Source organism: Lepisosteus oculatus, chromosome 23 (assembly GCF_040954835.1).
Source record: "Lepisosteus oculatus isolate fLepOcu1 chromosome 23, fLepOcu1.hap2, whole genome shotgun sequence".
NCBI lineage: Eukaryota > Metazoa > Chordata > Actinopteri > Semionotiformes > Lepisosteidae > Lepisosteus > Lepisosteus oculatus.
In genome coordinates, this window is record NC_090718.1 from 12641714 (window position 1) to 12668739 (window position 27026).

General features: G+C 41.3%; 1 protein-coding gene and 1 long non-coding RNA gene across 3 annotated transcripts in view; one reads left to right on the forward strand and one right to left on the reverse strand.

The window, feature by feature from the left end:
- b3gat1b (beta-1,3-glucuronyltransferase 1 (glucuronosyltransferase P) b) overlaps window positions 1-26987 on the forward strand; it is an 89952-nt gene extending 62965 nt beyond the window's left edge. Inside the window, exons 3-9 of one of the 2 annotated variants that reach the window (XM_015337391.2) lie at window positions 5567-5711; window positions 6288-6430; window positions 7996-8067; window positions 8158-8666; window positions 16030-16326; window positions 18541-18644; window positions 21595-26987. In XM_015337391.2, the coding sequence (XP_015192877.1) occupies window positions 6319-6430; window positions 7996-8067; window positions 8158-8666; window positions 16030-16326; window positions 18541-18627 (1077 nt within the window). In that variant the 5' untranslated portion in view covers window positions 5567-5711; window positions 6288-6318 and the 3' untranslated portion in view covers window positions 18628-18644; window positions 21595-26987. The remainder of the gene's footprint in view (window positions 1-5566; window positions 5712-6287; window positions 6431-7995; window positions 8068-8157; window positions 8667-16029; window positions 16327-18540; window positions 18645-21594) is intronic. The other variant, XM_006642167.3, reaches the window with a different exon arrangement.
- Window positions 16791-19506, reverse strand: LOC107075631 (uncharacterized). The gene is made up of 3 exons (XR_001477148.2): window positions 19239-19506; window positions 18083-18308; window positions 16791-16870 (listed from the first exon to the last, which is right to left on the reverse strand). It is a non-coding gene; the product is annotated as an uncharacterized lncRNA (long non-coding RNA).
- Window positions 26988-27026: the final 39 nt, after the last annotated feature.

Genomic DNA, 27026 nt, shown 5'->3' on the forward strand with positions numbered 1-27026 from the left:
GTGTTGAATTGTGTTGAGTTGATGCTTGCCCTGTGATGGACTAGTCATGGGTGAAAAGTGTACCATGACACAATAGGTTGCAGCTCGTCCACAGCCCTGGATGGACTTAGTTATTGAAAAAGAAAGGATGTGTAGACACTGCTTGGTTATTATCTCAAGTACACAGCGGAAGCTGTAATCTTTGGTCCTTGCACAAAAGAAGACATTTTTTAAAAGCACCCCAACTGCATTTTCTTCTCCAATAATAACGTGCCTTGTAGCTGGCCTGTGACCAGGCCTTGCTGTGTTCCTAAAAGGTATTTAGACAAGAAGACTTTCAGACAGTCTGCCAAAACAGGTGAAAGGGCAGATTTAATTCCTTGTCCCTTTGCTGAAGCAGCACCATTAATAAAATGAAGAAGAGATTGATGCTAACTCTATTGCAGGAGGCTTCAGGAAGATAAATGAAGAAGCTATAGAGTGAGGGATTTCATTTCAGATCCATGGCCCCGGTCCACATCGATGCCTGCCTTTCTGTTTGAGATCTGTCTTGCTGCTTTTTCCAGAGATGCATACTGTGTGAGGAATACTCAATCAAGCAGGCAATTCGATCACAGGAGGCTCTCTAGTGCCATCAGGTGAAAACTGGAAAGACATGCAAGCCAATTAGCTTCACCATGAAATTCAATATATATAAAAAAAAAATCAAGAGGTTTATTTTCTTATTTCTTGGTGTAGTTCTTCCTAAGCATTCAATTTTAGATACAATACTGAAGAACCTCATTAAGGGACATCTTTTCCAGCAGTTTCATGACATTTCCAGAATGCTTATTAATGGAGGATGATTTCAGCAGCTGCATACTGAACTTGAGAAAATCAATAGAGAATTCTTATATTTAGTTGATGCAACCTCTAGCTTAAAAGAAAGATTACTTGATTATTGATTAAATATGCAGTAATACAAGGGATGAAAATTGATCTTAATGACAGAATGTTGTCCACTTATTCTATAGCGCTGGAATGAATAGGTGTTGGGATTTGTATTTTATATCTGTTCAATAAAAGCTTCTGAAAGAAAAAAACAAATGTCCAAAGATATTCCAAGCACAGGGAACTGTAACGGTATCTCTAAATAAAAATAAAAAAGTTCAGATATTTATTACTTTTTATAAAATAAGATCTCAGTACACTTTAAGAAATTAAAGTTGTGCACAGCACTGTCCTCGTGGTACTGTATGTGTTCTAGGGCATGCCAACATCACACACATGGAAATGTAACCACTTTTATTGTAGTTAAGACATACCAACTACTCTACAACACCTGAACTAATTTATTCATTCTTTTCTTTTGTTTTGTCAGCTTATTGGAATTTTGTTTGTTTATCGGCCCTGTTGAGTTCACCTTTCATATTTGTGTTGTACAGAAAGTACAGTAGCTTTTTTTTTTTTAATCTTGGAGCACAAACATCTTGACCTTCTAAATGACCTGTGAGAAACATTTAAGGCAGCGCCAGATTTATCAGAGTATGTGTCTGGTACAGTATGTGGAGCACTGCCTTTTTCAGGAGCATAAAGAAATGCTTTTTATTAATACTTTAGGAAGGAACAACAATACCTGAAAAAGGATGATGGATCAAGACCAAGTAGTCTGATCGACTTCACCTCCACCCAGAAATGGCATCAGACACATTTGTACCAATGTGCACAATGTGTTTTTTTTCTCAAAAAAGACATTTCTGCCTAAAAACAAATTTTACATTTGCTTCATTTGATTAAAAATACTGGCTCACACCTGCAGTATGCAATACAAAGAGGGTTATGCTCAAATAGACAGTCTTATTATTCTTTTTTTTCCCCATACAAAGTCCTCCTGCAAGCTGTCAGAATCTCAGATTGCTTGTGTGTGAGACTGGAGTATCTGCACCACCAGGCCTGAATGAACAGCTGAGTCCAGAAAAATTCCCTGAATATTTCCTTCTCTCATGACCCTCTCATCGCCTTCTAATCCAACTCGAACCACATTTGCAGCTCAATTCACGCTTATTCCAAACTGTTATTCTCCTGTCTCCTCAGAGAGTATACCCTCTGGAACCTTTCCTGCACTCATTGCAGGGAGAGGAGGGGAAATTGTCCAAGGCACATTTTGCAGTGCGTGCACCTCTGCAGACAGAAACATAGGAGCATAGGATCCAACTGTGAATGTAGTTTGCATTTAATGCAAACAATAACTTTTTGCTTGCTTATGGGCATTTTATAATTTGACAATTGTGACTCTGTTTTCTTCATTACTACAAAGCTCATTAAAAAGTACATTTAGTATAGTCAGTAGAAGCTGTAAAACTGTATGTGGGCTTTAAAGCTTTTCTTTGACTAAGCCTACTGTTGTTTGTCCTTCAGAACAAAAACAAAATAAGCTAAAAACACACAGATGGGTACCATGGATACATTATTTTACACATTGAACTCTAGGTGAGCTAATTTTACAAACACACATTTTAACAAAGGTGCACAATTCCTCCCAGCTCTGTCTGCTTTCTTCATTTGATTACCTTTTCTTCTTTTCAGACTGTGGACCTTTCTTTCCTTTGAGCTCTGTGCAGTAGCCTTAGTAACTGCCTTAGTTCAGGGATTTGCATGCAGCGGCTACTTTCAAGGTCAAAATCTCTCAAACAAAACCAGTGAAAACATTATCAAGACTTTATTGCACCTTTCTGTGTAAAAAACGAACTTGTGGTAATCCATATCTCAATCGTGCTTGTCGACACCTGCAGGCCAAGTTATTTTCGACCAGTTGCAGAGTGTCAGTGCAATGCTATCAGGCTTGCTTGCTTTGGACTGACCTGTGTCTTAAATAGAAGTCTCACAGACTCGCCGAGTTCATAATGGGGGGAAATTACAGAGCGATTAGTTACACCAGGGAATGAGATCTCCAGAGATGGGATGAAAGACCAGAAATATTCTTCGATCCCATGAAATCAAAGGAGGTCTTTCTTTGGAGTTTGTAGGGGGCAGTGGGAGCATCTGCAGGAGAAAATCATTTATCACTGTGCTGTAATCACAGCAACAGAGGAGCATGAGTTTCAACTCTCTTTCCCAACACCTCCACCGATTCTGCCGTTTATTAGGGACTGTCAGAAAACTGTAAGGCACTGGGAGAGATGAGGGGAAAGCTTAATTAAAAGGATCTTTCAGCAAAGCAAGTCTGGAGAAACATAACTCCTTTGTAGTTCTATTTTTCCCATTGTTACAGTATCATTTTTTTTTAAAAAAAACCTACTGACAATTACATCACCACCACTCGAAACCCATGCAGGTGCTCATGAATACGTGCTTTCCTTGCTGAAGGTAATTAAGCCCAAATTCATTCATTTCAGCTCATTCTGATTCCGAAAGGGAAGCACAGCCACACCAAATGATCGCCGTGATCTGCCTCAGTCATAACAACGACAGCAGCAGCAGGGTATATTGATAGAGTACTTCTTACTCAAATCAGGAACCCAAAGACGCTTCTCAAAAAATCGGCACCTGAATTAATATCGGGCTGCACCTCATAAAACATCGACTACAGAGCTAGTCTGTCAGCTTGGCCCACTGGAAGATCTTGGAAAAGAACATGAACCCATATTACAAGGAACAAATCAGGATGGGAGGCATGTAAGCTGGTTTTTCATAAACCATATTGTCTACAAACCATCACTGTCCCAGACCCACAAGATGTAGGAAATATTCTGGTCCACATTAGCAGCGTTTCTAAGGCAAATGTTAAGGATGGAGAGTTCATTCAGCTGCTTTCAAAAATCCAAAAGCCTTTAAGACTTTACAAAGGTTGCCTAGAGAAGAAATAATTTGTGTTTTGTTAATGACTTGCTATAAAAAAGGAGAGGGCTTTTTTCCCTGCCTGCCGTGATCTACAGTAACTAACTAAAGCAAAATATTGTCATTCTCATTGATTATTGTGTACTGAAAGTGGAACTCTGATCAGAAGGATTAAGAGGAAGCAAGATCCAGTTCTTACTGTAAATAAGATTAGCGACAGGACAAACATTCAATATACTGTATATAACAGGAGCCACTTCGACAGGAGTCTTCATAGCACAAAAGAATTTCATCCCTGCAAAAATGATTGTCATAAAGATTTTCAACACTGTATTATCACACTTTTAATTACACCCATTAAATCAAGGGACCTCTGAAAGTTGTGCCTGGAGAGATAATTAACAACAAATCCCTTTAATCTAAGCGAGACCTGTTTTAAGGTTTATCCTTTTAATCAAGCATTCATTGCATCTGAAGAGCCCTGTATTCTCACCTGCACTGTAGTCCAACTGCATCCTTTTTCCAATTCTCTTTGGGGAAAAAGAAGCCAAAGAAGTAACAATAACAGAAAAACTGTTAGGGGCTGTCAGACTTCTATTGTATTTATCTCATATTGATTCATACCCATCAGTTGAATCAAGTAACTACGCACCTAATCCACAAAAAGAGCAGCTAACAAATATGTGCTCTTTCCGTGGAAATGAAAGCATGGACATGTTGCTTTTAAAGTGATTTTGACATTCCTTCCAATCTGATGTAATTATTTGCATGATTCTGTTTATTCACATTCCAGAACATGCAAACTCCACACAGATAGCACCCAAGGAACTGAACCCAAAGCTCCAGCTCTGCAAGGCAGTAATTTTAATGCTTGCGCTACCATTCAGCCCCATCAGAAGTATTAAAATCCTACAAGATTGCCTTGGAATCCCAAATGCAATGTTAAACTACATCTATGACTAAGCTAATTAAGATACTTCCCTCATACTCCCCTCCTTTATAAAAGAATTCCCACACTTTCTTAAGCGACCGGTCTTAAAAGAAAATCTGCTGCGGGGTTTCGTGCATCTTGTTCTTGATCTTGAAAATCAGCTGAAATCCCGCATAATTACCTCACCATGTGCCTGATGCTATCGCAGATTCAAAAGATATTCAGCATGCCTACTGCTGTATAACAGAAGACCACAGCTGCGGCATCACAATACACCATTGCATTAGTTACTTCTGATCTTACATTTGCCAATGACCTTTTGAAAAATCCACGATCACATCAGAAGCTGGCCTACAATCCAACATAAGAACTTAGGTACAGAATGTCCTATGTTACCTTTTGATTCTTCTGAAACTTGCTGGGGGGTAATTTGGACTAAAGAAAGCTTGTGCTATACTTATGTTACACTAATGAACCTCACTTTTACGTCTCATCTGAAGGACGGCACCTTTTTGGCAGTATAGTGTGCACACAGACTGCAGAGTGAGCACCCCCTACTGGCCCCTCTAACACCACTTCCAACAGGAACCTTAGTTTTTCCCAGGAAGTGTCACATCCAGGTACTGACCAGGCTCACACCTGCTGAGCTTCGGTGTGCTGCCAGTTGCGAGTTGCAGGGTGATATAGTTGCAAATTAAACATGTCATGTGAGTAAAAACTTTTAAGCCTAATTAAAAAAAACAGATCCACAAGGGGGTCGCAATAGTACCCAATGAGAACAAAGTCACAGAACCAGGGTGCAGCAAATGTGTTGACTCAAGGCCTCCTTTCCTCTTCCAGGTCTTCAGACAGACAGACTAGGCCAGGCTCATGGAGCATGGCCAGCTGAGACCTCTCAGCTTCCCTCACCCCCGAACGGGCCCTTTGCTGTGTAGCCCCTGCGCTGCCCACCATCAGCTCTGCCATGAACAAATTAGAAGCGTAGGTAAGTCCAGGTCCAGTACAGAAGCCTCCAACAGTGCTGGAGATGTTTAAAACAGCTTGTTTGAGGCTCGCCTATTGCCAGATATGTGACCAAACTTCTGCAGCGAAGCTCCTGTCCAATGAGACATGCTAAAAGTACTCAGATTTGATGTCAAATTGTAGCATTAGCAACAACACACCAAGTAAAGGCCACAGAGGGTTTGTGTAATGACTGTACCATGATGCACTGGGCCAAAGAGCAGCCAATTATGTGCCACATCTGACAGTTCTTCCACTTACTTCTCTATGAATAAAAACGAGCTTGACTGCTACTGAACTATTGTATTTACTGAGGAATTGACACGTTGAACTGGCCTGAACCCCCCACAGAAGGGTGCACACTAAACAGTGAGACCGACGGCACTGGAAACCCCACACCTAGCTGGTAAGCCGAGATGTAAAACTGGAGGGAATGTTTAAATGGAAACAAGGTGAAATGCTGCGAACCCATAAACAGGAGTCTTTGCAGGGTTGCCCTACTTTAAACAGTACGTCATTGCATGCAAGTGCTAAATGTCTTCTCCCTGCTGCTTTGCAGGTAATGAAGAGGCATAGGACCAGCTCTGGAGATGCCGAAGAGAAGAGATATCCTTGCCATTGTGTTGATAGTGTTACCCTGGACCTTGCTCATCACAGTCTGGCACCAGAATGCAATTGCTCCTCTGCTGGCCATCCGAAAGGGTGAGTCCAGAGGGAGGTGGGGGGCAGATCACGCAGACAAAAAGCAGAGAGAGACGCCCTCTTTCAAAGTTGCTTGTGCTAGGGCGACGTCTGCTGTGCCTGCTTCAAAAATAAAAAAAACAGAACTGGCAAAATGAAATAAAAACGGGAATAAAAACGTTTATCTTCCTTCCCGTCAACGTAGGTTTTTTTTTAACACCATTAATATTTTACTGGAGCTTTCGCAGCAAAGGGAACAAATTTGGCTCTCATTTTCAGCCTGTCAGTTTGTGGTGTGCTACACATAGTGGTTTTGAATGTACGATTATCCGTTTTTGCAAGAGGTGCGTTTGGTCTATTAAGCAGTTAGAAACGAGAGAGGGACGCATGTCACACATGCAGCCTTTCCTTCTTAATCAAAAGGATACAATTATTTCCGATTCATTTAACCATTTATTAGGAGAAAAAGACAATGAAAAAGCCCCAGCGCTGTTAATGTGAAAATCCTCCTGCTCTTTCTTGAAGCATATTGATGGAGGCGTTCGTGAGCTGTTTATAATTCCGAGTCTGAACAAAGAAATAAAGGAGCTTGCGTGGGCCTGCAAGCCGGACCAAAGTGACAGTTCCTTCCCTGTAGAAGTGAATAATTCTGGAGACTAAAACCCACAGTGGAAAGAATAACCCACTTTGTAGGTGTAAGAGAAAACGACAGAAATGCAGCCTTTTAACAACCCAACTGACTGCCCTGCTTTGATGCAATATGAAGACACATTATGGCAAATGCTCGCTCAAATTATCCCCGGTATTACAGAGGCAAAGGTACAGTAGATGGAATGCCAAGGTGCTTCCTGGCATGAAACACAGAACATCTGGCTGTCAAGAGACTGCGTTGATGTATGTGTAAGAAAATATCCTTTTAGTAACTGGAAGGAGAGATCTAAAAAAAATTTGCAGTGCTAAACACCACCATTAGCGCAAAATGGAGTTGGAAAGAATGAGTTTAACGATTCAATAATCATTCCAATTTGATGCTCTATTTTTCTGTCTCGCTGCTGTGTGGGGACAGGGAATAAAATTACAGCAGTCGTTAAATCAGTGCTAAATTTAATTACATCGGTTTATCAAGTGTTTCAGCGTTCTGACAAGAAAGGACTTCTTGGCATGCTCTATGCATTGTTTTTGGGCATTTAGTTTATATAAGGAAAGACGTGCTTTTATAATGAAAAAGGTGAGGCTGAACAAGTTTCTTCAGAATTTTTGAAATCTCCATTTTTATTAATTGGATTTAATGGACTACAGTCCGTTGCTCAAAACTCTGCTGATGAGCTCCAGAGATCTTTCCCTTTTCTTGAAATTCACAGAGCATCTTTTTTTTTTTTTTACGACGCTCGTATCTGGGAAAAATCTGTCATTGTTGGCTTGCACTGCCTCATGGGAGTTTTAGTAGTTCAGTCCTTTACCAGACATGGTCCCATTCAAATCCATATAAGGAGTTCAGAAAAGCCTTTACAGTGTCCTGAATACTGATGCCATTTTGTGGCCCATCATCCGTTCATAGTGCCTGCTTTTACTTTTACTCTTCGCAGCCTGTCACCATCTGGTAAAAGAACTGTTTATCATACCAGAGAGGCTGGCAGTACGACGGCATCGCCTAGCAGGTACACGATTTTCGGTTGGGTCAGGCACTGTGAAATACAAGGCCCGCGCACGGGAGCGCTAATGCCTCAGTTGTGCTGCTTTCCCCACAGATGACGGCAGCGATGGGCGCCGGGACCTGGGACAGGGCTCCGATTCCAAGGAGTACTGCTCCTCGGACAAGGACATAGTGGAGGTGGTGCGGACGGAGTACGTCTACACCCGCCCCCCGCCCTGGTCCGACGTGCTGCCCACCATCCACGTCATCACACCCACCTACAGCCGGCCGGTCCAGAAGGCCGAGCTGACGAGACTGGCCAACACCTTCCTCCACGTGCCCAATCTCCACTGGATCCTGGTGGAGGACTCCCAGCGGAGGACGCCCCTGGTCACCCGCCTGCTCCACGAGACCGGGCTGAACTACACCCACCTCAACGTGGAGACGCCCCGAAACTACAAGCTGCGGGGAGACATGAGGGACCCCCGCATCCCGCGAGGCACCATGCAGAGGAACCTGGCCTTGCGCTGGCTTCGGGAGACCTTCAACGTCAACAGCACCCAGCCCGGCATCGTCTACTTCGCCGACGATGACAACACCTACAGTCTGGAGCTGTTCGAGGAGGTGAGGGAGCCACCATCACCCTCCCTCAGACATCACTCGGCACTCCGATCATTCCCTGCATCCTAACACCCTTTGAATCTCCAGAAACCAATTCGGGGAAACGAAAGGTCGTGTGAAAACCAACGACATGATGGGTTGAATAGGGTCATATTGTAATTACACGGGCAAAACGTCAAGAAAAGCAAGTCTAGGCCCACTTTCAGCTTTAAAACGTATTACAAAAGTCAGGGGGCTCATTGTAGACAATGGCAGTGAGTCTTTCTGATTCTTAATTGTAAACATGTTGGTTATAGTCACAGTAAATGCCCCCAAAACACAATATCCCAAAATGTTTTAGACAAGCCTTGACATGGAGCACTGGAGCCCAATCAATTGCAACTTCGGCACCCAACATAAAAGCTAAAGGACACCTACTGTCACCCCTGCTGTACATAGAAGCATCCTTTGAACCCCTTCAAGCACTCAGTGAAATGCCACTTCTGATTTTGACTGAACTCATGAGATAACAGCTCTCCAGTGCTAGGCACCTTTTTTTTTTTAAAGTAACCGTACCTGTTGGAGAAAATGTTCTCACTAACTTTCCTAGAAATGATACATCAGCACTCAAACATCTTATAGTTCATTATTTATGCCTCTTTGCATGCTTAAGAGATTGCCAGGACTATCATTTAAGGATAAATGGTATTAATATGTAGCCAAGTTAAAAAAAAAAGTATAAATGGATGAGAATCTAGTCTCTGAAAACCATGACAAAAACTATGTAGATTGTTTTTTTTTTAACATATCTTTGGAAGGTTCAATACAACATTCAATTTGTTGGAAGAATACGACAGGCTTTGAGAGCGAATCAGCATGAGACACCGACAAAACTGGCGATGTAGCACTCTTTGTGATATAGGCTGCCCTTCTGCAATGGTTCAAACCCTTGAGACCACAGGAACAGCACGGAGTGAGAACTGCCTGAGGTCAACATGAAACACTGCGACTCAGCTGTCAGGTTTAATTGACCTTGTGTCTGTAATCACGGTTGCAATTAAAGACAACAGCCAGGGGAAAAACACAAAAAAGAGGGTTTTCAAGGCATGAGCAAGAATATGTGACCTATTATTAACATTTAAGATGGGATGAACTTTCCCCGAATGGGTTTCCTTATCACCAAATGCACGTGAAGTGGTTTCAGAGCATTTGCAATAACACACGATAAGGCAAAAGAAGCCTCAGGAATAATTAGGTGCTCCATATTTATAGGCCTGTCATTGCATTTCTTTAGAAATAATTAGTAAAGATCTCATGCTCTTTGCCCAACCTAACATCACTCCTATCAGCTCATATGAGTCAGTACTGTACAGCTGCTAGAGAAGGCAGAGATATCTTATACAACGTACAATAAAGCTTTTGTTTAATGGAATAATAACGAGGAAAGCCTGTTTGTTAATGCAAACTGTCCATTAAATCATGAATTATATTCTTTTGAGAACAAAAACACACTGTTATATGAGAAACATACACATATATACACACACATTTTTCTTGTATTGTCAATTGTAACCCACAGTCAATGAAAAGTGTTCCTGTCCCATTTATCATAAATATGAGCTCTTTATTTAATGCTTTTTAAATATCCATCCATCCATTTTTAACCCCTTGATCCAACACAGGGTCGCAGGGGTGTGTTTCAGAACTGTAAAATTCACTAAAGCATACGAACCACAAATCCATCATAAGCAATGGACCTACTACTATAGGGCATTATTCCCGAATTTCAAACCTTTGTTTTATTATTTGTGCGTTTCTTTGGTAGAGTGGGGGTAAGTCCGATATTTCTGATTTTCTAGGCAAAATTCCCCTTTAGTAGATTTTGTCTGTTAAATCCGAATCCATTAAAGAGAACTCCGTTAATCCAAGAGGTTATTGTACTGGCTGCTTGCGTGAAGATTTACAAATATTTTGTCCACCTCACTTTGTCACACTAGTCCCAGGGGACTTTGTTTTATTGTATTACAGTGGCAAAGCAGAAGCTGAGCAGGAATATTAACAGGCTGAGGTTGAGCGATAGGGCTCTGGAGCAAATCAAGAAGCAAACCAAATAAAAGGGAAAATTAGGTGGCATTTTTTTTTTACTTTCATTTTAGTTTATGTGCAATTAGCCATCTGGATGAACGTGTTGCGGTGTCAGTGAGCTCCCTGAACTAAGCAAATGTCGGCAGTTTTATGACAGGACATTCCTCTAGCAGTGAGCCTAGTGTGCTGTTTTAACATGCTGTAAGCGCAGAGCTGTAATCCTCAGGTCACAGTACAATTCTTGTGCCACCTAGTGTCAACCAGTGAGTACTGCAGCTGCAGATGAGCTTTCCTTCAGGTGATACTTCCTTGTCAGTTACAGAAGCAGGAAAACAATAATAACAACAACAATAATAATAATATTATTAATAAGTGCTTACACTTATATAGCGCTTTTCTGGATAATCTACGTAAAGCTCCCCTCTACCACCACCAGTGTGCAGCCCCACCTGGATGATGCGACGGCCAGGACACTGGGGTAGCACCCCTACTCTTTTCTAGAAATAGCCTGGCATTTTTAATGACCACGGAGAGCCGGGACCTCGGTTTTAAGTCTCATCCGAAGGACAGCGCCTGTTTACAGTGTAGTGTCCCCCTCACTATACTGGGGCATTAGGACCCACATGGACTGCAGGGTGAGCGCCCCCTGCTGGCCCCACTAACACCTCTTCCAGCAGCAACCTTAGCTTTCCCAGGAGGTCTCCCATCCAGGTACTGACCAGGCTCACTCCTGCTGAGCTGCAGTGGGGCTGACAGCTGGGAGACGCAGAGTGACATGGCCGCTTCAGATGTTAAAATGATGTTATAACAAGGAGAGGGGGGGAAAAAATAGCACTGCAGACTACTGGCTGGCTGCCCGAAACCTTGTCATGTTTTATTAAAGTCCCGTAACGAGCGCAGTCTTGAGATAAAGCTGGCGGTCCGATGGCCAGGGCACGTCCAGATCGGCATGCCCTAGAAAGAATCCGGAGCACGTTGCTTCCCTTTGTCCCCGAGTGGAGATAAAAGTCCTGCAAACGCACGATATCCCGAAAGATGTCAGGCCCATTAGTTTTTAATAAGAGCCATGTTGTTTCCATTAATCTTGGAGGTGGCAAACGGTGACAGAGAAATACATAACGGGCCTCTCCAGGAGAAGCAAATGAAAATGGTCCATAAAATATGTAGCATTTTCTGTAAAGCACTGTGCACCGCAGAGCCGAATTCATTAATTATTCAAGCTGTATTTTTAAAAAATGCTTATGTTGCCACTGTGAACTGTGAAGCTTGTTTCCAGAGGTTATTGATTTATATTCAGCTGCTACTCTTTTCCCCCAGATCCCAGTTTCCATTGCTATGTTTTCACCATTATTCTTGGCCCTCGGTTTTTTTTTTTTAAATGACCGTGACGGTGTTCATTTGATTTTTTTTTTCTTTTGTTCTTGCACTGCAGCTTTAATATTGCCCCCTGTGGACTACTGTGTTTCTCCACTCGGTAAAAGATGGGAGGGAAAGACATTAAACCCATGGCATCTTCACAAAAGAGCCTGGTTATAAATCTGCAAGAAACATGGGGAACAAAGAGACTCATTTGCTTTGATATCGGCAATGCAGAAAACATACCCATGGATTACTCACTAGTAAGCCTGATTATTTCGATGATTTATGTCGGTGTGTCACACATTTCGGTCCCGGGGCCAAGTCTGGACCAACAAGCTCATGTGTTCAGCCAGTGTGGCAGGTGTGACCAGACCCTCAGCCCGGAATCAATTTGCTCTTTGGCTGAGCATCCATAGTCGCAGATTAAGCCACATTTTCACATTTCCGTACAATATCTACCTTATTGCAGTTGCAGCACTCCTCTTTGATGATGCAACCCTGTTTGGCAGGGACAGGGCTTTGCCTGACAATGGAGGGGGAAAGACCCACAGACACACTGCCTCTAAATTCCTCCTCCAAGTTTCGGAGTAACGTCAGTAACGGAGCCACCATCAGTCTCATTGGGCGTTTTAACAATATTAGATTAATATGCACAGCAGCATTAAGGGTTGTAGTACTATGTATGGAAGATAAAAAAAATGCATGTGGCTCAAGAGAAGTAACAACTACAATTAAGGGTTGTAGTACTATGTATGGAAGATAAAAAAAATGCATGTGGCTCAAGAGAAGTAGAGAAAACTATTTGTTCATAGAAGTAAGTAGAAAGCCAATATATGTGATGTGCACAACAGGTAGCTTTTGCCAAAGGGAAATAGCAATAGTTGTAGAAGTGAATTTATTGCTATTTTAAAATATTGCTGATATTTTGCCAACAGAGCTTTGCATTTGAGGTTCTTTTTTGTCAAGCAACACCTCTTAACCTTGACTTGCACCACTTGTATTGATCCAGTAGAAAACACTGAAACATTACTGATTATGAAATACGGCCTAAGCTGCTTCTCCACTATCGTCACAAGCTGCTATTTTAGTGTTAGTGGAACTTCAAAGAGTTGAAATACAAAATACATTAAAATACATGCTTGGTCGTAATGAAAATTCATGAACAGAGTATTTTTGTGGTGGGTGAACAATTTTCATTTATTTTCACGAGTTGTAAAATTATATTATTTTCAACGCAACAGAGATTTATGTAGCATACTCCTAATATATTTTAAATAATTACTATTAACGCTAAAAACTGTCCCATTCTCAGAGGGTAATGAGTACATTTTGATAAATTGGCATCCATGAGTGCTTTTTACATTTTAACGGGAGGATATAAAAATTAATGCCTGAACACAGAACACTACTAATGAATAATACAGTGCATGTATATGGATTGTGCCTAGTACTGTATTTCGATCATGTATGGTATGTGTGGCCCACCTGAAATATTTTAATTAAATCTGGCCCGTTGTAACAAATAAGATGGAAAATTCTGATTTAAGTGACTGTAAGGTCAAATTTATCAGTAAACATCAAACATCAGTCCGGGCAGCATGTTGCTACTGTACCTCAAAGATCCTGGGTTCAATTCAGTGATGTGCTCTCAGTCCTGCCTGACACCCAAAGCTTCAGGGATAAGCCTGGGTTTGCCACAACCTTTATAAAAAACCTTCACTCATTGGCTGAAGATCAGCCTAATCTCTTTCAATTATGTCACTAATATATTTAAATCAGCTATCAAGACACACACCAGACACCTAGGACTGGGTATATTCTCCGACACGGTTTTGAAAACAACTTTCTTTCCAGCATTGCAAGCAAATGCTACAGTAACTGTATCCCATCAGTGGCTTAATCTAATTTATACTTTCACCTCCATCCATCAGTTATACATAATTAACCATAAAAAAGGAGTGCCGTGTTCTGATTTATGATGTAAGCCCTGTGTCCATGAGTACCGAGCAGGGATTCCCCACACAACACAGAGGATCAATATTAAATGAAGAACAACTTTTATCATACACAGCTGAAAATTTCAGTTATGCTATTTTTCATGACCTTGAGCTTAGCGTTCGGGAGTATTTATCTTAATAAAATCTTCACACTACCAAAGCATCAACCACTAGTGCGTCATGAGGAATTCTAAAAGGAAAAACATGAAACAATAATACAGATGAAAAAACGGTGTTTGATTTGGTGTGCTGTGCATTTTTGCTTGTGAACACAGATTTCCCTTGTTATCAGGATCCAGCACGGATTGTAGTCGGAGGTGCAGGGCTAGTTCAATTATCCGTCAGAGTCAAGACACCGATCTTAGCCCATTGCCTACATTGAATCTACAGCTCCCTCAGGCTGGGCAAAGAAAATCTAATTTAGTTTAATTCACTTCACAGCACCACAGCGTACAGAACTGCACTGTAATACGTTTGGGTGATGAGGCCCTTCCACTGATTAGGTCTATCAGATGAAATGAGACTCCAGCCCGGTGATGAGTTTGTAACGCACACATTCATCAACTTTCCCCATTTGGTTAAACGTGGGCTACAGCAATGAAGGGGAATTACATTTGACCACAGTGAGCTGGAACGCTGGGGTGAATGCGTCTCGTTCCAGAAACGTTGTGTGTATGGGTTAAGGAATCCCAAAAGCATGGAAACTTTCAGAAGATGCCCTGTGTATCTTTAAAGGGCCTGTAAAGGATTGCAACACACAGACAGGGTGCTGGGTTCTGCAATCCTACAGACGTGGGAAATCTGCTGAAACCCAATCATCTTTCCAGACTGAAGCAGTGAAATGTAGCTTGTTGACAAAGGTTAATGACTAAGGGATACAGCCCAGCTTGAATCCTTACCTCCCACTCCGTTGTAGTATTTTATAAACAGCACACTATTAATCCTGCCAGTTATCAAGGGAATAGGGAGCTAATTCCAACCAAGCCAAGTGAAAGGACCACAAGCCCTGTTTAACAGAACTGAGCTGTGACTTTAGCTTCTGAGTAACACTAAAGCACAGCTGGGCAGAAACAGTCAGGGCAGCTTACTGTTTCACGGGCATAGGTTTAAGCCCTCCATAAGCTTTACTTTACCCCCAAGCTAATTTGCTTGATTAATCAATTTGCAAATCTCGGCCACTATCACCCACCTTTAATGAGATCCACAAACCCTCCAGCCCCCGACATGAACCAACCCACAGGATCAGAAGCACGGGAAAGCACTGCCCAGCGCAGGGGAAGAGCCCAGCCTCTGTCATAAAGCATCTTTCTGCCCATCACACCAGAGGACACATCAGTTCCAACCCAGGGGAGACACATGCTTCCCTGTGCCCACGTACAGCGAAGCTTCATTAAATCCGCCTGGGAAGTATTGCTTCTGCTTGGCTTGCTCATAAACTAGCTCATCCTTCTATGAGCCTGAGTAGTCTCAGAGTAGCTGCATTTTTTTTTTCCCCATGTCGGCAGCTGGCAATCCCACTTATAAGAGAAAGACCCATCACGTCGGCCTACCTGCCCACATCAATCCGGAATCCCTAGCTCTGCCCTTAGAACTCCAGCGGCATTTCTGCTGCTGTAGAGGATATTACATTATTAATTCACAGCCTCTTGATAAAACAGGCCATTTCTCTGCCTGTAACCTTTAAAGGGCGTACAGCTGTAGTCTCTCATTTCCCAAGCCCTGCCGTTGTTTCTGCAGTGTTAAAGAAAACAAACAAACAGTTCTGCATTTCGCTCAAGACACTCTAAACAGCGAGTTCTACTGCCTTTCTTGCGGTAGGGGATGAAGTCGTGAACAATAAGAGTTCAACGTCCAAGAATAAACCGCCACCTTTCGGTACCCATTCCAGAGCCGGGGAAGACATTTCTCGTGTCTTTCTGTCTCTCCCTTTTCCCCGCGTGGTCCAGATGCGGTCGACCCGGAAAGTGTCGGTGTGGCCGGTGGCGTTCGTGGGGGGCCTGCGCTACGAGTCCCCGAAGGTGAATGCGGCGGGGAAGGTCTACGGGTGGAAGACGGTGTTCGACCCCCACCGGCCCTTCGCCATCGACATGGCGGGCTTCGCCATCAACCTCAGGCTTATCCTCTTCAAGCCCCAGGCCTACTTCAAGCTGCGAGGCGTCAAGGGGGGTTACCAGGAGAGCAGCCTCCTCAGAGAGCTCGTCACACTGAACGACCTCGAGCCCAAAGCGGCCAATTGCACTAAGGTGAGCACGGCAGCGGTCAGTTCACAGCACAGATGGAGGAGGGAAAAGTTAACATCTGGGGTGGGTGGGAGGGGGAATTTTTCCCCCATAGCTTTATGGGTGAGTGGAAACACTAGCGTCTGGTACTGGGTTTTCAAGAATGAGCAGCGGGAGCAATTATCCAACACTGTAACAGTGCGTGTTACCCATGAATATTTCAGAGGTGCCCCTTATGGTACAATCCCAAAGTGATAGCTCCTGGTTTGCCCCCTAGCCTTTCCTTCTCAATTAAGCAGCTGAGCCAGCGCTGCCACTGGCCTGATTATTTAGAGTGGAGTGAAAAATACAGATTTGATGGTGTCAAGTGTCAACATCCATAATCCAATAAGTACAGGCTTATTCCATGCTGAAAAGAGCCTTCTTTCGGCTGTGAGAAAGAGAGGAAAATCGGCAGTTGGTAAAGCGTGGGAGAACAAATGCAGGGAGTGGAGAGGAGGCGGGAGCAGGAGAGAGGCAGAGTTGACGCTCGGGTGGTGCGAAGTCGAGAGAGGTGAAAGGTCAAAACCTGCAAATGAAGGAAACGAGTCTGTTGTTGAGAGAAGGGGGAAGGCGTGATCCTAGGTTCAGATCCAAAATCCAAAATTCAAGGTACTTTTGTTCTTGAAAAGAAAGTTAGGCAAAAGTCTGAGGAATGTTTTTTATAAGAGCATGGTCTTGCATAGCGTCTTTTTTAAATTAATCTACTTTTGTTCATTTGTTCTCACTCCTTGGGGAATTGCTCAATTGTCTCTTTTGAATGTACTGTCATTCATTTCCAATTCTTCCTCCAGAAAGCTTACATTTGGTACACAGTAAGTCGGGCAAAAGTGTAGCTTTCTTTTTTGTTGATGGCAATCTTTTGAGGACACGTTGGACTGAAGGGGCAGGTAAATAATGTCAGCTCACTATTTTACACAAGCTCACACTATGACAGTAGACCCTTGGCATGCTATAAATCTATTGCAAATATTCTGAAGATATTTGGCATTTCTTGGAAAAAAATTAAGTATACACTTTAAGTTTCTTTCTCAGAAATTCTTCCTCCTATTTAAAATAGTAAATTAAACTTTAAAGCTTTCATATGTATTTTTCTTCTTAAAAAACTGATAAAAATGCTTACATTCTGCGCTCACAAATTAATCAGAAAACAGTCAGTCCATACGAGGAGTATCCTGATAAAGTAGCAACAGATCTTTCCCTCTATGTGTCATGTTGTGTAATAGTTATTTTCATTTCTATATTGGAAAAGAAAGCTGAAGTAAAGGACCTTCAAAAAGACAACACTGTTAGTGCACAGACCTCTTGTGTTACACAGAAGACATGAGCAGACCTGGCTAATGTGTCAGTTCAGACCGCCTAAAGGGCTGTAGGCATCAGTTGGTGGATAAAAAAAAAAACAAAGGAATCACAATTCTAAAAGCTACTTGACATCTATTCAGATCCCAGGTAGACAGACATATGTCTCAACACAGATCTTCAAACATCTAATGGAATCAATGGTGTAAATCTTTGCAGCTGTGAGCAGCACTAGAGGTGGACAGACCCACTATAAGGTGTACACTAATATTTTTTACAGCAGCGTGCTTCTTCCCTAGTTGTCTCCTGCAAAGAAGTTACGTTAACGAACAACATTTCTGAAGAGTAAGAGCAGAGCACAGGTCTGTCTCCAGAAGATCTGATATGCTTCAAGCAAAATCCTTTCTGTAAAGCATTTTTTTTTAATTCCTTGAAAGCTTACCCGCAGGTTAACTGTCAGCTGACTGACTTGGTGAATGATGTACAACAAGAGTCGCACAGTAGTGTCACCTCCAAAGCTGAAGAGCTGAGGCCAAGCACTGACACTTCTCATTCCCATAATCTTCCTCTTCTGCTGAAAGTAGGCTCTTAACCTCCTCTACACCCTCTACATCTGAGCACAACAGACTGCTTGGCAGATTCCGAACGTGCCGATGCATAATTCATGGCTGGAGGAGGGAAAAGAACGACGTGATGTTGGTACTGCTGGAAGAAGGATGAGCAGGATGAACTACAATGGTTTAAATAAACGTGTTAATAATTTGCTGCCCTCCCACACATCCCAGAGCTCTGGGCTGAATACTTATCCAGCACTATGGGCCAATCCGCAATACTGAGTCCTTACCAAAGCCTTGTTGTCTTCACACACTAAGTGTACCACACCTACCTATCTTTCTGCAGATTCTCGTATGGCACACCAGGACAGAAAAGCCCGTTCTAGTTAATGAAGGAAAGAAGGGATTCACAGACCCCAACGTGGAAATCTGAGGCTCATCATGACACAGGTAAGATAACAACAAGAACAGCAACGCTTTTAGGCCAAGAAAAATCAAAGCAACAAACAGATACAGAAATATCAATCTCCCATTATTTGGAAAGTAAGTTGGCTTGGTGGATATTACAATACATTCTTGCCTTCAACTTTACCAGCATATTTACTTTGATTGTTTTGCAAATCAAAAACAAAACAAGATAATGATCCCACCAGAAAGTCTTCAATATGGATGTGATATGTGACTTATGAAACAGACATGTGCACCCGTTTCAGTGATATAATCCCAGATGATGTGAAAATGAAAAAAACAGCAAACAGCACAAGGATAAGCACACAAATAGAACTCCACATCAACAGACGAACTATACACTGTCAGAACAACTGCTACCCTCAGCAGAACTGCACACTGTCAGAACTGCATACTTCCAGTAGGACTGCACAGTAAGACGAGCTGAATAGTTCCAAAACAGCTTTCTCAGTGCTCATTAGCCTTATCTTCTTACATTCAGTTTTTTAATGAGCTTTAGTAATATATAAGATCAGGCATGAAACACATATATCAAACCAAACCAAACAGACAATCAACTTTTGAAAACAGTCTTACTTTCTGTGCATGTTCTGTGCCTCTGTTCTGTCTAGAAGCTGGACACATCCCTTGATCCTTGAGCTTTGAAACTGTGTATCTTCTATTGTTTTTATTCTTTGTAGTACATGTCTCAAACACAAAATTGAAGACCCCAGTTTATTTCTCACTGTGGATCATTTTTTATATATTAAAACTCTAAATATTAATATTAAATATCAAAAGTCTACAAAGGTGACTCTCTCACTGTGATTCCAAGGAGGTCAGTTTGGCCAACAGCTTGCAGCTGTGTCAGCATGGGCTATCCTTATTCATTTTTCCTCATGATTGGCATGCCTATAAGCCAATCATTCAGTTGTTGCAACCAATCAAGATTCAGAATCAGGCAGCTAGCTGGACAAGGCGGGATAAAAAAAGAAGGAAGTACTGAGTTCAAACTTGAGTTTACATAAAACTACTCAGAATTTTCAGTTTTTACCCCAGACAAACTCAGTATAAATAGAGTGCAGCACGTCAAGCTTAGCATTGCATGTGCAAAATCAAATTACATAGTGGTATGAGAAAATACTAAAAAGTAGAACATAAGAATAAAACTAGTTTACAATCAAGAGGAAACGAGCTTCAGCTGATCTAGCCCATGAGGTAATAGGTAGATAATTGATCACAGGATTTCATCTAGTTGTTTTTTGAAAGGTGCTGGAATATCAGCTTCAACAGCTGGGTGGCGTGTTCTATCCTACCACAAGCCTTAGGTAAAGAAGTGTCTGTTGTTCTTGTTTCTCAATTCACATAGTTTTCACTTGTGCCCTCTGGGTTGAGTTTCACAGTTCATTAAGAAAATAATTGCTGGATTGTCTCTGTCAGTGTCTTTGTGGACCCTAATGGTCTGCTCTGTTCAAGACTTATTCCAAAGCAGCAATATATTTTCTTTAATATGTTGACCAAAATTGCATACAATCTTCTAAATTCTTGTACAATCTATACAAATTCAATCTTGCATTGTTCTGCACAGTTAACTGTACGTGTTTCCCTTTTTATTTGCTTGTGCACATTGTCTAGGAGTTATAAATGACTGACATATGCAGCTAAGTAGCCTGTTGTAGCTTGGAGTTACGCATTTTAGGTTTTTAATTAACATTTTTACTATCTTTGTGAAAAATATTTCGTTCAACTACTTTAATCGTTATCTGCCAGTTGTTTGACCAGTCTTGAATTTTATCTATTTTTTAATGTAATTTGCTGCTTCCACAGTGCTTGCTGATCCTCCTAATTTGGTATCATCACTCAGGCTTGACAGATTTACTAACTATACCAGAACCTAGATCATTGAAAGGAATTAGGAAAAGCAGTGGTCCTAGTACAGATCCCTGCAGTACTCCACTAACTACAGTTAGAGCAGACAGTGGCAGAAGAGGAGTTGAAACTAGAACTTTTAATTTTTATTAACACAATATGATGATAATGACTATAATTTGGCTTCCTGACTATGGCAGTAGTAGTAGTAAGTAATGAGACTTTTTTTTCCCAATTTTGAAACTACTGGTGTCCTGGCTTAAATATGGTGGTAGCGACCCTGCTCACTATGAGAGACATGTGGTGTATGAATGCTTGGCTGAGGAGCCAATGGTGCAAATAATAATAACTGAATGCCTGGCCCAGTATACTAAGGCAGACAGAGGACTGAGATAAAAATGTGTTGGCCTGTGGCTGTGACCTGTCATACATTTTCTAAAAACCCTCTTCCAAAGCTTCTTAGGAACCCACTCACTGAAATGGAATTGAAACATGAAAGACTTCTAAAACAGCTGAGCTCACTCCTGAATAGGCACTTAGTCCATGGTTTCACCAGAACATGTGTAACATCTGTTTTTCTCCAGTGTAGCTCTCTCACTAAGTAGCTCTCTGCTGCTTTAAAACTGTTGGCACAGATAACACATCACATTATTAGTATGTCTTGGGAGGAGATCATTCTCTTTCGATACTATTGGTTATTTTGGATAAATACCCTTAATCATTTCATTTAGGACTGTTTAACCCTAAGGCCACAAAATAACAGAATAAAAGTGAGTTAATGGGCAAAGCTAAAACATGTTAAAAAATAAGACCTATGATAAACAACCTTTTATATAGAAGCTGAAGCCTGTTTAACAATTGGTGTATTAAAACTGACTAAAACTAATGTCAAAGCTTCCCTAGTCAAGAATTATGTGAGTCTTTTCCTATATATATTATATATATATTATAGAAAAATATATTTAATGGACGTTCGGGTACTTTGTCATAATTTCAAAGAGGCTGACACAGTTTCTACACTGTTTCTTTCAGGAATAGAAGATTGTATCCTCCTACAAAAAGCCTTTATTTGTCTTTTTCACAGGAAACGGCTTTCCAAGGGGTTACTGCAATGAAAACTGTCACCTGAACTGAACAGATGCAGATAAACGGATCTCTGTAGGTGTGTTTTTGTCACGGACATCAAACACCAACAGCGACTCCGCTGTATTTGGAATAGGATCCTGAATCCAAAAGGTTTTTACTAAAACGAAAAAGTAAATTAAAAAAACTAAAAAATATATATAATATAAAAGCACAGATAGTACGGGATGGCAATATTTATTAATTTTAGTGTTAAGTAAAGCAGACGGACAGAAATAACGATGCAAAGTCACACATGGCAACGGGAGAAGAGAAGAGCCGGTCTTCGTCTTTGCATCTGCATGGCATGATACTGTGACAACAACCGCGTCCAATAAAGAGCAACAGCACAACGTTACCCTGGGAGACCGAGATTAGACACGATCCCCGCGCAGTGTGTGAGCTGCCATCCACACGCTGGCCAATCACGGTGGCAGGAGTGAGGGTGAGGGCGGGAGCCAGCCACTCAAAGAGCAGCTCTTCAGTGTAACCTCAAGAGGCCATTTGGGAAACTGGGAAGGCTGAGCAAGGGAAGGCAACCCTGCTTAACTAGAATGGTCCCGCGACAGGGAAGTGAATGTGGAATGACACCCCGACTCTGGGAGGTGGGACAGACGCCATCCCTTGACTTCACATTCACTGGGGAACGAAACAGGAAAAAAGAAAATTGACCAGATAAGTTTCCTGAAATGTACAGCACATACCTTCAGCAGGAGTAGACGTACACAGGGGTTGGGGCATTCGCGTACCAAATGAGTCTTTCAATCTCTCGTTTCTGCAAACGTCAGTGCAAAAGGGAAGGAACGTCGAATTTTTCTACATACCTCTTTGACATGATGCCTGCTTTTGATTTTTTTAATGTTTGCGCGCATTCTTTAACTATGGCACTTACTGTACGTCTTCATTCCATGTGGTCCTGGCACAGATGTCATGAAATGTGGGCAGAACATTTGTAGCCTAAAGAAATTTCAGACCAGCCCCCCTCCATCTTCCAAAGTCTAAGTTAAATTGCATAAAAAATAGGCACTTCTGAGTTTAACACTTCAGTGGTGTATTCTAATCAAATTTCCCTTGAATGCATAAACGCGACTAAGATATGGGGCACAATAATCAAAATAATTGCATTAATATACCTCATTAACATGCCACTTTTCATTCCAAAGGACCTCACTGCATATGTGCACGAGGTGACCCATTTCATCCCCTGGTGAAGTACAGACCCCACCTGGGCGACACACAGCAGCCCCACTGCACAGTGGATCAGGGGGAGGAGTGAGAAATTGCTTCACCACCCACCCCCCCCGAGCTAAACAGGAAGCTGAGGGAGAGTGGTCAAGCCCGGAGTGAAATTAGCCAGCGCTGTAGGGGCCAAATAGTCTGGACCCCGGTTTTAAAATCGCATCCGCAGGACGGCAACCCCTGCTGGACGGTGTCCTCAGTCACTGTAGTGGGGCATTAGTTAGGAAACTCTGGCTGACGGTGGGCAAGATCGCCACCTGTTGGTTCAGCGTCTGCGCTTGCAGCAGCAATCTCGTTTTCCTTAGAGGTCTCTCACCCCAGCACTGGCCAGGCTGGTCTGCTGAGGTCCAACAAAACCAGACCAAGAGGTGACAAGGCTTATGCAAAAACCTTTGTGGCAGACTACTGACCCGGATAAAAAAGTATGTCAAGATGTGGACTATTTCACTATGTAATAAGAAAGCAAATATGTTAAGTTTTCAGTATGAAGCTGAGGTCTTCACATACTTCAAAGTGATGCTTTCCTCGCAGATTTTATAAATCAAGAAATATTGATATTTAGTTGTTAGGAACATATACAGTATGTCTAATTATATACTGTATATACAGAGAGACATCCAATAAACGAGTGCTGAAAGCAATTGCATTTGTTCCATTTTTGTAGATGGGACTAACTTTATCACATTTTATTTTTCGAAGAACCCCGAATCCAAAGGTACTGGACATTTGCAGGGTCAACAAAAGAAAAGGGGGCAGGGCGTCTCGGCCTGGCTCCCTTGTCGGGTTTCAAATCTGTCACCTCGTGAGGCTTTCTGGGCTCTGCAAGATGGTGACAATCGCAGAGTTCGTTAGCGTTCGTTCACTGGACATGAAGAGCTCTTCCTTCTCAGTGGTGAGAAGCCACACCCAAGCCGTTCCAACAGACGAGACCGGATCTCTTTCCTCACTCCAGGCACAGGGAGGAACAAGAAGCCAGGATTTAAAGCCAGTTCTCCATAATGCAACCTACGTCTTTGTAGTTTCTTTCAATCCATACATTCTGAAGGCATTATTTTATCAGAGAAGGGCAGTAGAGTTTTAAGAGGAAAAGCTGGACATGGGTGTTTTTACCTTTCTCAAAACGTTTTGAAGAGTCTACAGGATTATTTCCAAATACCTCTTGTTGTCCCTATATAACATTCAGGCTTCATTCTCTGTATCTGGATCTTGTATTTCTGATACCAGTTTCAAACGAAACTGGTTATTAAGAAATTGTAATATAACAATATTAATTGAAACTGCAAGGAAATTGTACTGGATCCATTCGCATTTATGTTTTCTATGCCCTTCAGTATACATTTATGCTTGAACTTGAAATGTGACCTTGTCATTTAAATACATGAACAAATTAACGAATGGAAGCTCATGAATGTGATGAGGAAAATTCCAATGACTGTATGTATCAGTGTGTTGTAGCTAAGTTTTTCCCCTTGGCTACTTAAAGACAGGCAATGATTGCTTCAGAGTAAAAAAAACAGAGAAAATTGAGATTTTTCTGGCCACAAATCAGTTCTGAAACACATTTCATGACTATTTTTGATGCACTGGTAGATAAAGAGAAAGAAATAAAATAGTGTGAAAACAAAACAAGCACAATGTTCCAATGAAGGCTTCAAAGCATTAACCTGAATAGAAAATATTAAATATTTGTTTTCAGTTTTTCAAATTTAAAGGATACCTTCAATTTGTTATGGTAGACATACTGATTTTGAGTTGTTTTAATTTAGATTTGTGTTATAAGGCTGCAATATAAACAGAAATTAGGGTGGAATGAATGTACAAGACTCATCCTCAAATTTTTTGGACGAAGGCTGGAATCACAGTAAATATTACATTGTTCTCATTCTGCGTCTGTAAGTTCAAATGGATACAAGTAGAATGGCAGCTGTTCCGAAGTGAATTTTGTCTTTTGTTAACCATATAGTGCTTTTCAGAACTAGTAACATTTTCTTTTGAAATCGCTGGGAAAAGATTAAAGCATTAAGCAAGATAAAAATGCACTTCTGACAGTGGTCATATTCATATTCACTTGCAAAGACATCAGTCCAAACATTATGGCAATAATTTTTCTTTAATGGTATAAGCTTTTTGTTACATTGTTTGTCCACAATATTCTTTGAAATTACAGACTGAGAACAAAATTCAGGTTCTTCCATTTTCAACCCAGAGGGAAGAAGTCTAAGTGCAGGTCAGCCTCGTTTTGAATCACTTCTCTAGATAGGAGAAATCGATTTGGTGTGTGTGTATGTTTTAATTACTGAATGTTTACACAACAAAATTGAACAGAAAGAGAACAATCTCACATGAGAGACTACACAATTATTTACAACTTACAGTAGAAATACTACAGCTTTGCCTGTACATTTTGCTGTTGTTCAAAATTGCATTCCTCATGTTTGAGCACTTAGGTATAGTTTTTTTGGTCATTCTATTGAATGGCTGTGTTGCTCCTGGACAAAATTAAAACCTTCAAGATAATATCATATTGCAATAAGTCCTTCTGTTCAGCATACACCGATAGTTTTAGAAAGATGAAAGGTGTTTTTGAAAACTCATCATTAGGCTCCTGGGTGCTGGATGTTCTGCACAAATTATCCACAGATCGTTTCTCCCTATTGTGAAAACAGAAAATTCAGGCCGTTTTGCTAGCTTTGCAAACTAAGGAGACAGAAGATCGGGCCTTTTAAGCTTTTCTCGGTTACTCCTAAGTCACAACGGTCTTGATGTCAGCATCAAAAAAACAGCTCTTCTCAAGACGATGAAGCAGCAACAGGCGTCCAAAATCTCGCTCCGGCTGTTTCCAGCAGTTCCTTCAGCACACACCCTTGCCTACTCCTGAAACAAGCCTGAGTGAGCTTGTCTAGGCTCCTCATCCAAAATACATCAAGTATTAAAAGAGCGATTAGGGCTCAGGCTGTCTTCTTTTTTGAAACTCAAGATGTGCTTTCTTCATTCTGGTCTGTTTGTTTTTTTTCCCTTCAGGCTAACTTCTTTATTTAGGTTTTGCTTTCCAGACGCTAACACCACACCGAGCCACACTCTGCACATCGATCTCTTTGTACGCTCCACTCCTTCTGTCCCAAGCAAAACATTCGGGCTCAGTAGTTTCATTCATCAATACTTAACGACGTGGAGTCATTCTTCATCTGACAAGGCTAACGTCAGCGCTGACGGGTACAGAAGCCTCTGTCCGACGGGAGAGCAGCTGCAGTTTCTGAAAAACCCTTTGATAATAAGCAAGTCTGAATTATTATTTGTTTGCTCGTCTGCTACGTTTCTGGTCATTCGCGATTACAGCTGGTTTTAATCCCATGGCACTTTTTAATCCTTTTTCATGTGAAACCCCCACCTTTTAGGTCTTTGCTATAGTAAGTACATTTCATTGTTTGGTATATTGGTTGTCATTTTCATCCATGATGGGGGTTACAAGAAGCACTTTCTGCATGTTATTAGACTAAAGGTTGTTCATTTCCCTCCACAATTCCATGTTAGTAAGAAGAACTGAAATATCAAAACTGAAAGAAATAAAACCTAGAAAAATACCGGTTTGCCCTCCTTCTTTAGTTTGGCATTCATTTTTTTTACAGTTTGAAAAAGACGAAAACTGCAATCCATAGAATTAGCTGTTTAATACCAAAAAAAGGCTTTCAATCAGTATTAAGGTGGAAACGTAATTCAATTACTGCGTTCTGTTCATGAGTTGCCGAAAAATAAATGTTTCTCTGTCTATATAGTTCAGAAGGTGAGCCAATTAAGGAGTTTCAATTAAATTCCCTGGTTTAACTGAAATTGTGATATAAGCAAAAGATTGTCTAAATAGTAAGTGCATACTGAGTATGTCAATTATTTTCGCTTGTCAGTCTTTCACATCTTCTTAGTTTTGAAGCAAGGGTGCTTTCTAGGCAGTTCAGGAAACTTTTTGCCCAGTTTCTGAAACAAACCGGAAGGAAATTTAAATTGTTCCTTCAACTGTTCTTTCAGAATGTTGAACTAAGGAAAGGAATAACATCAAATTTGTTAGCATTAAAATGTCGCATTAATTAGAATGTACAGAATAAACAGAATAAAAAAAATATATTTTGCTTGCTCATCGTGTGATTTTTAAGGATGTGGGTA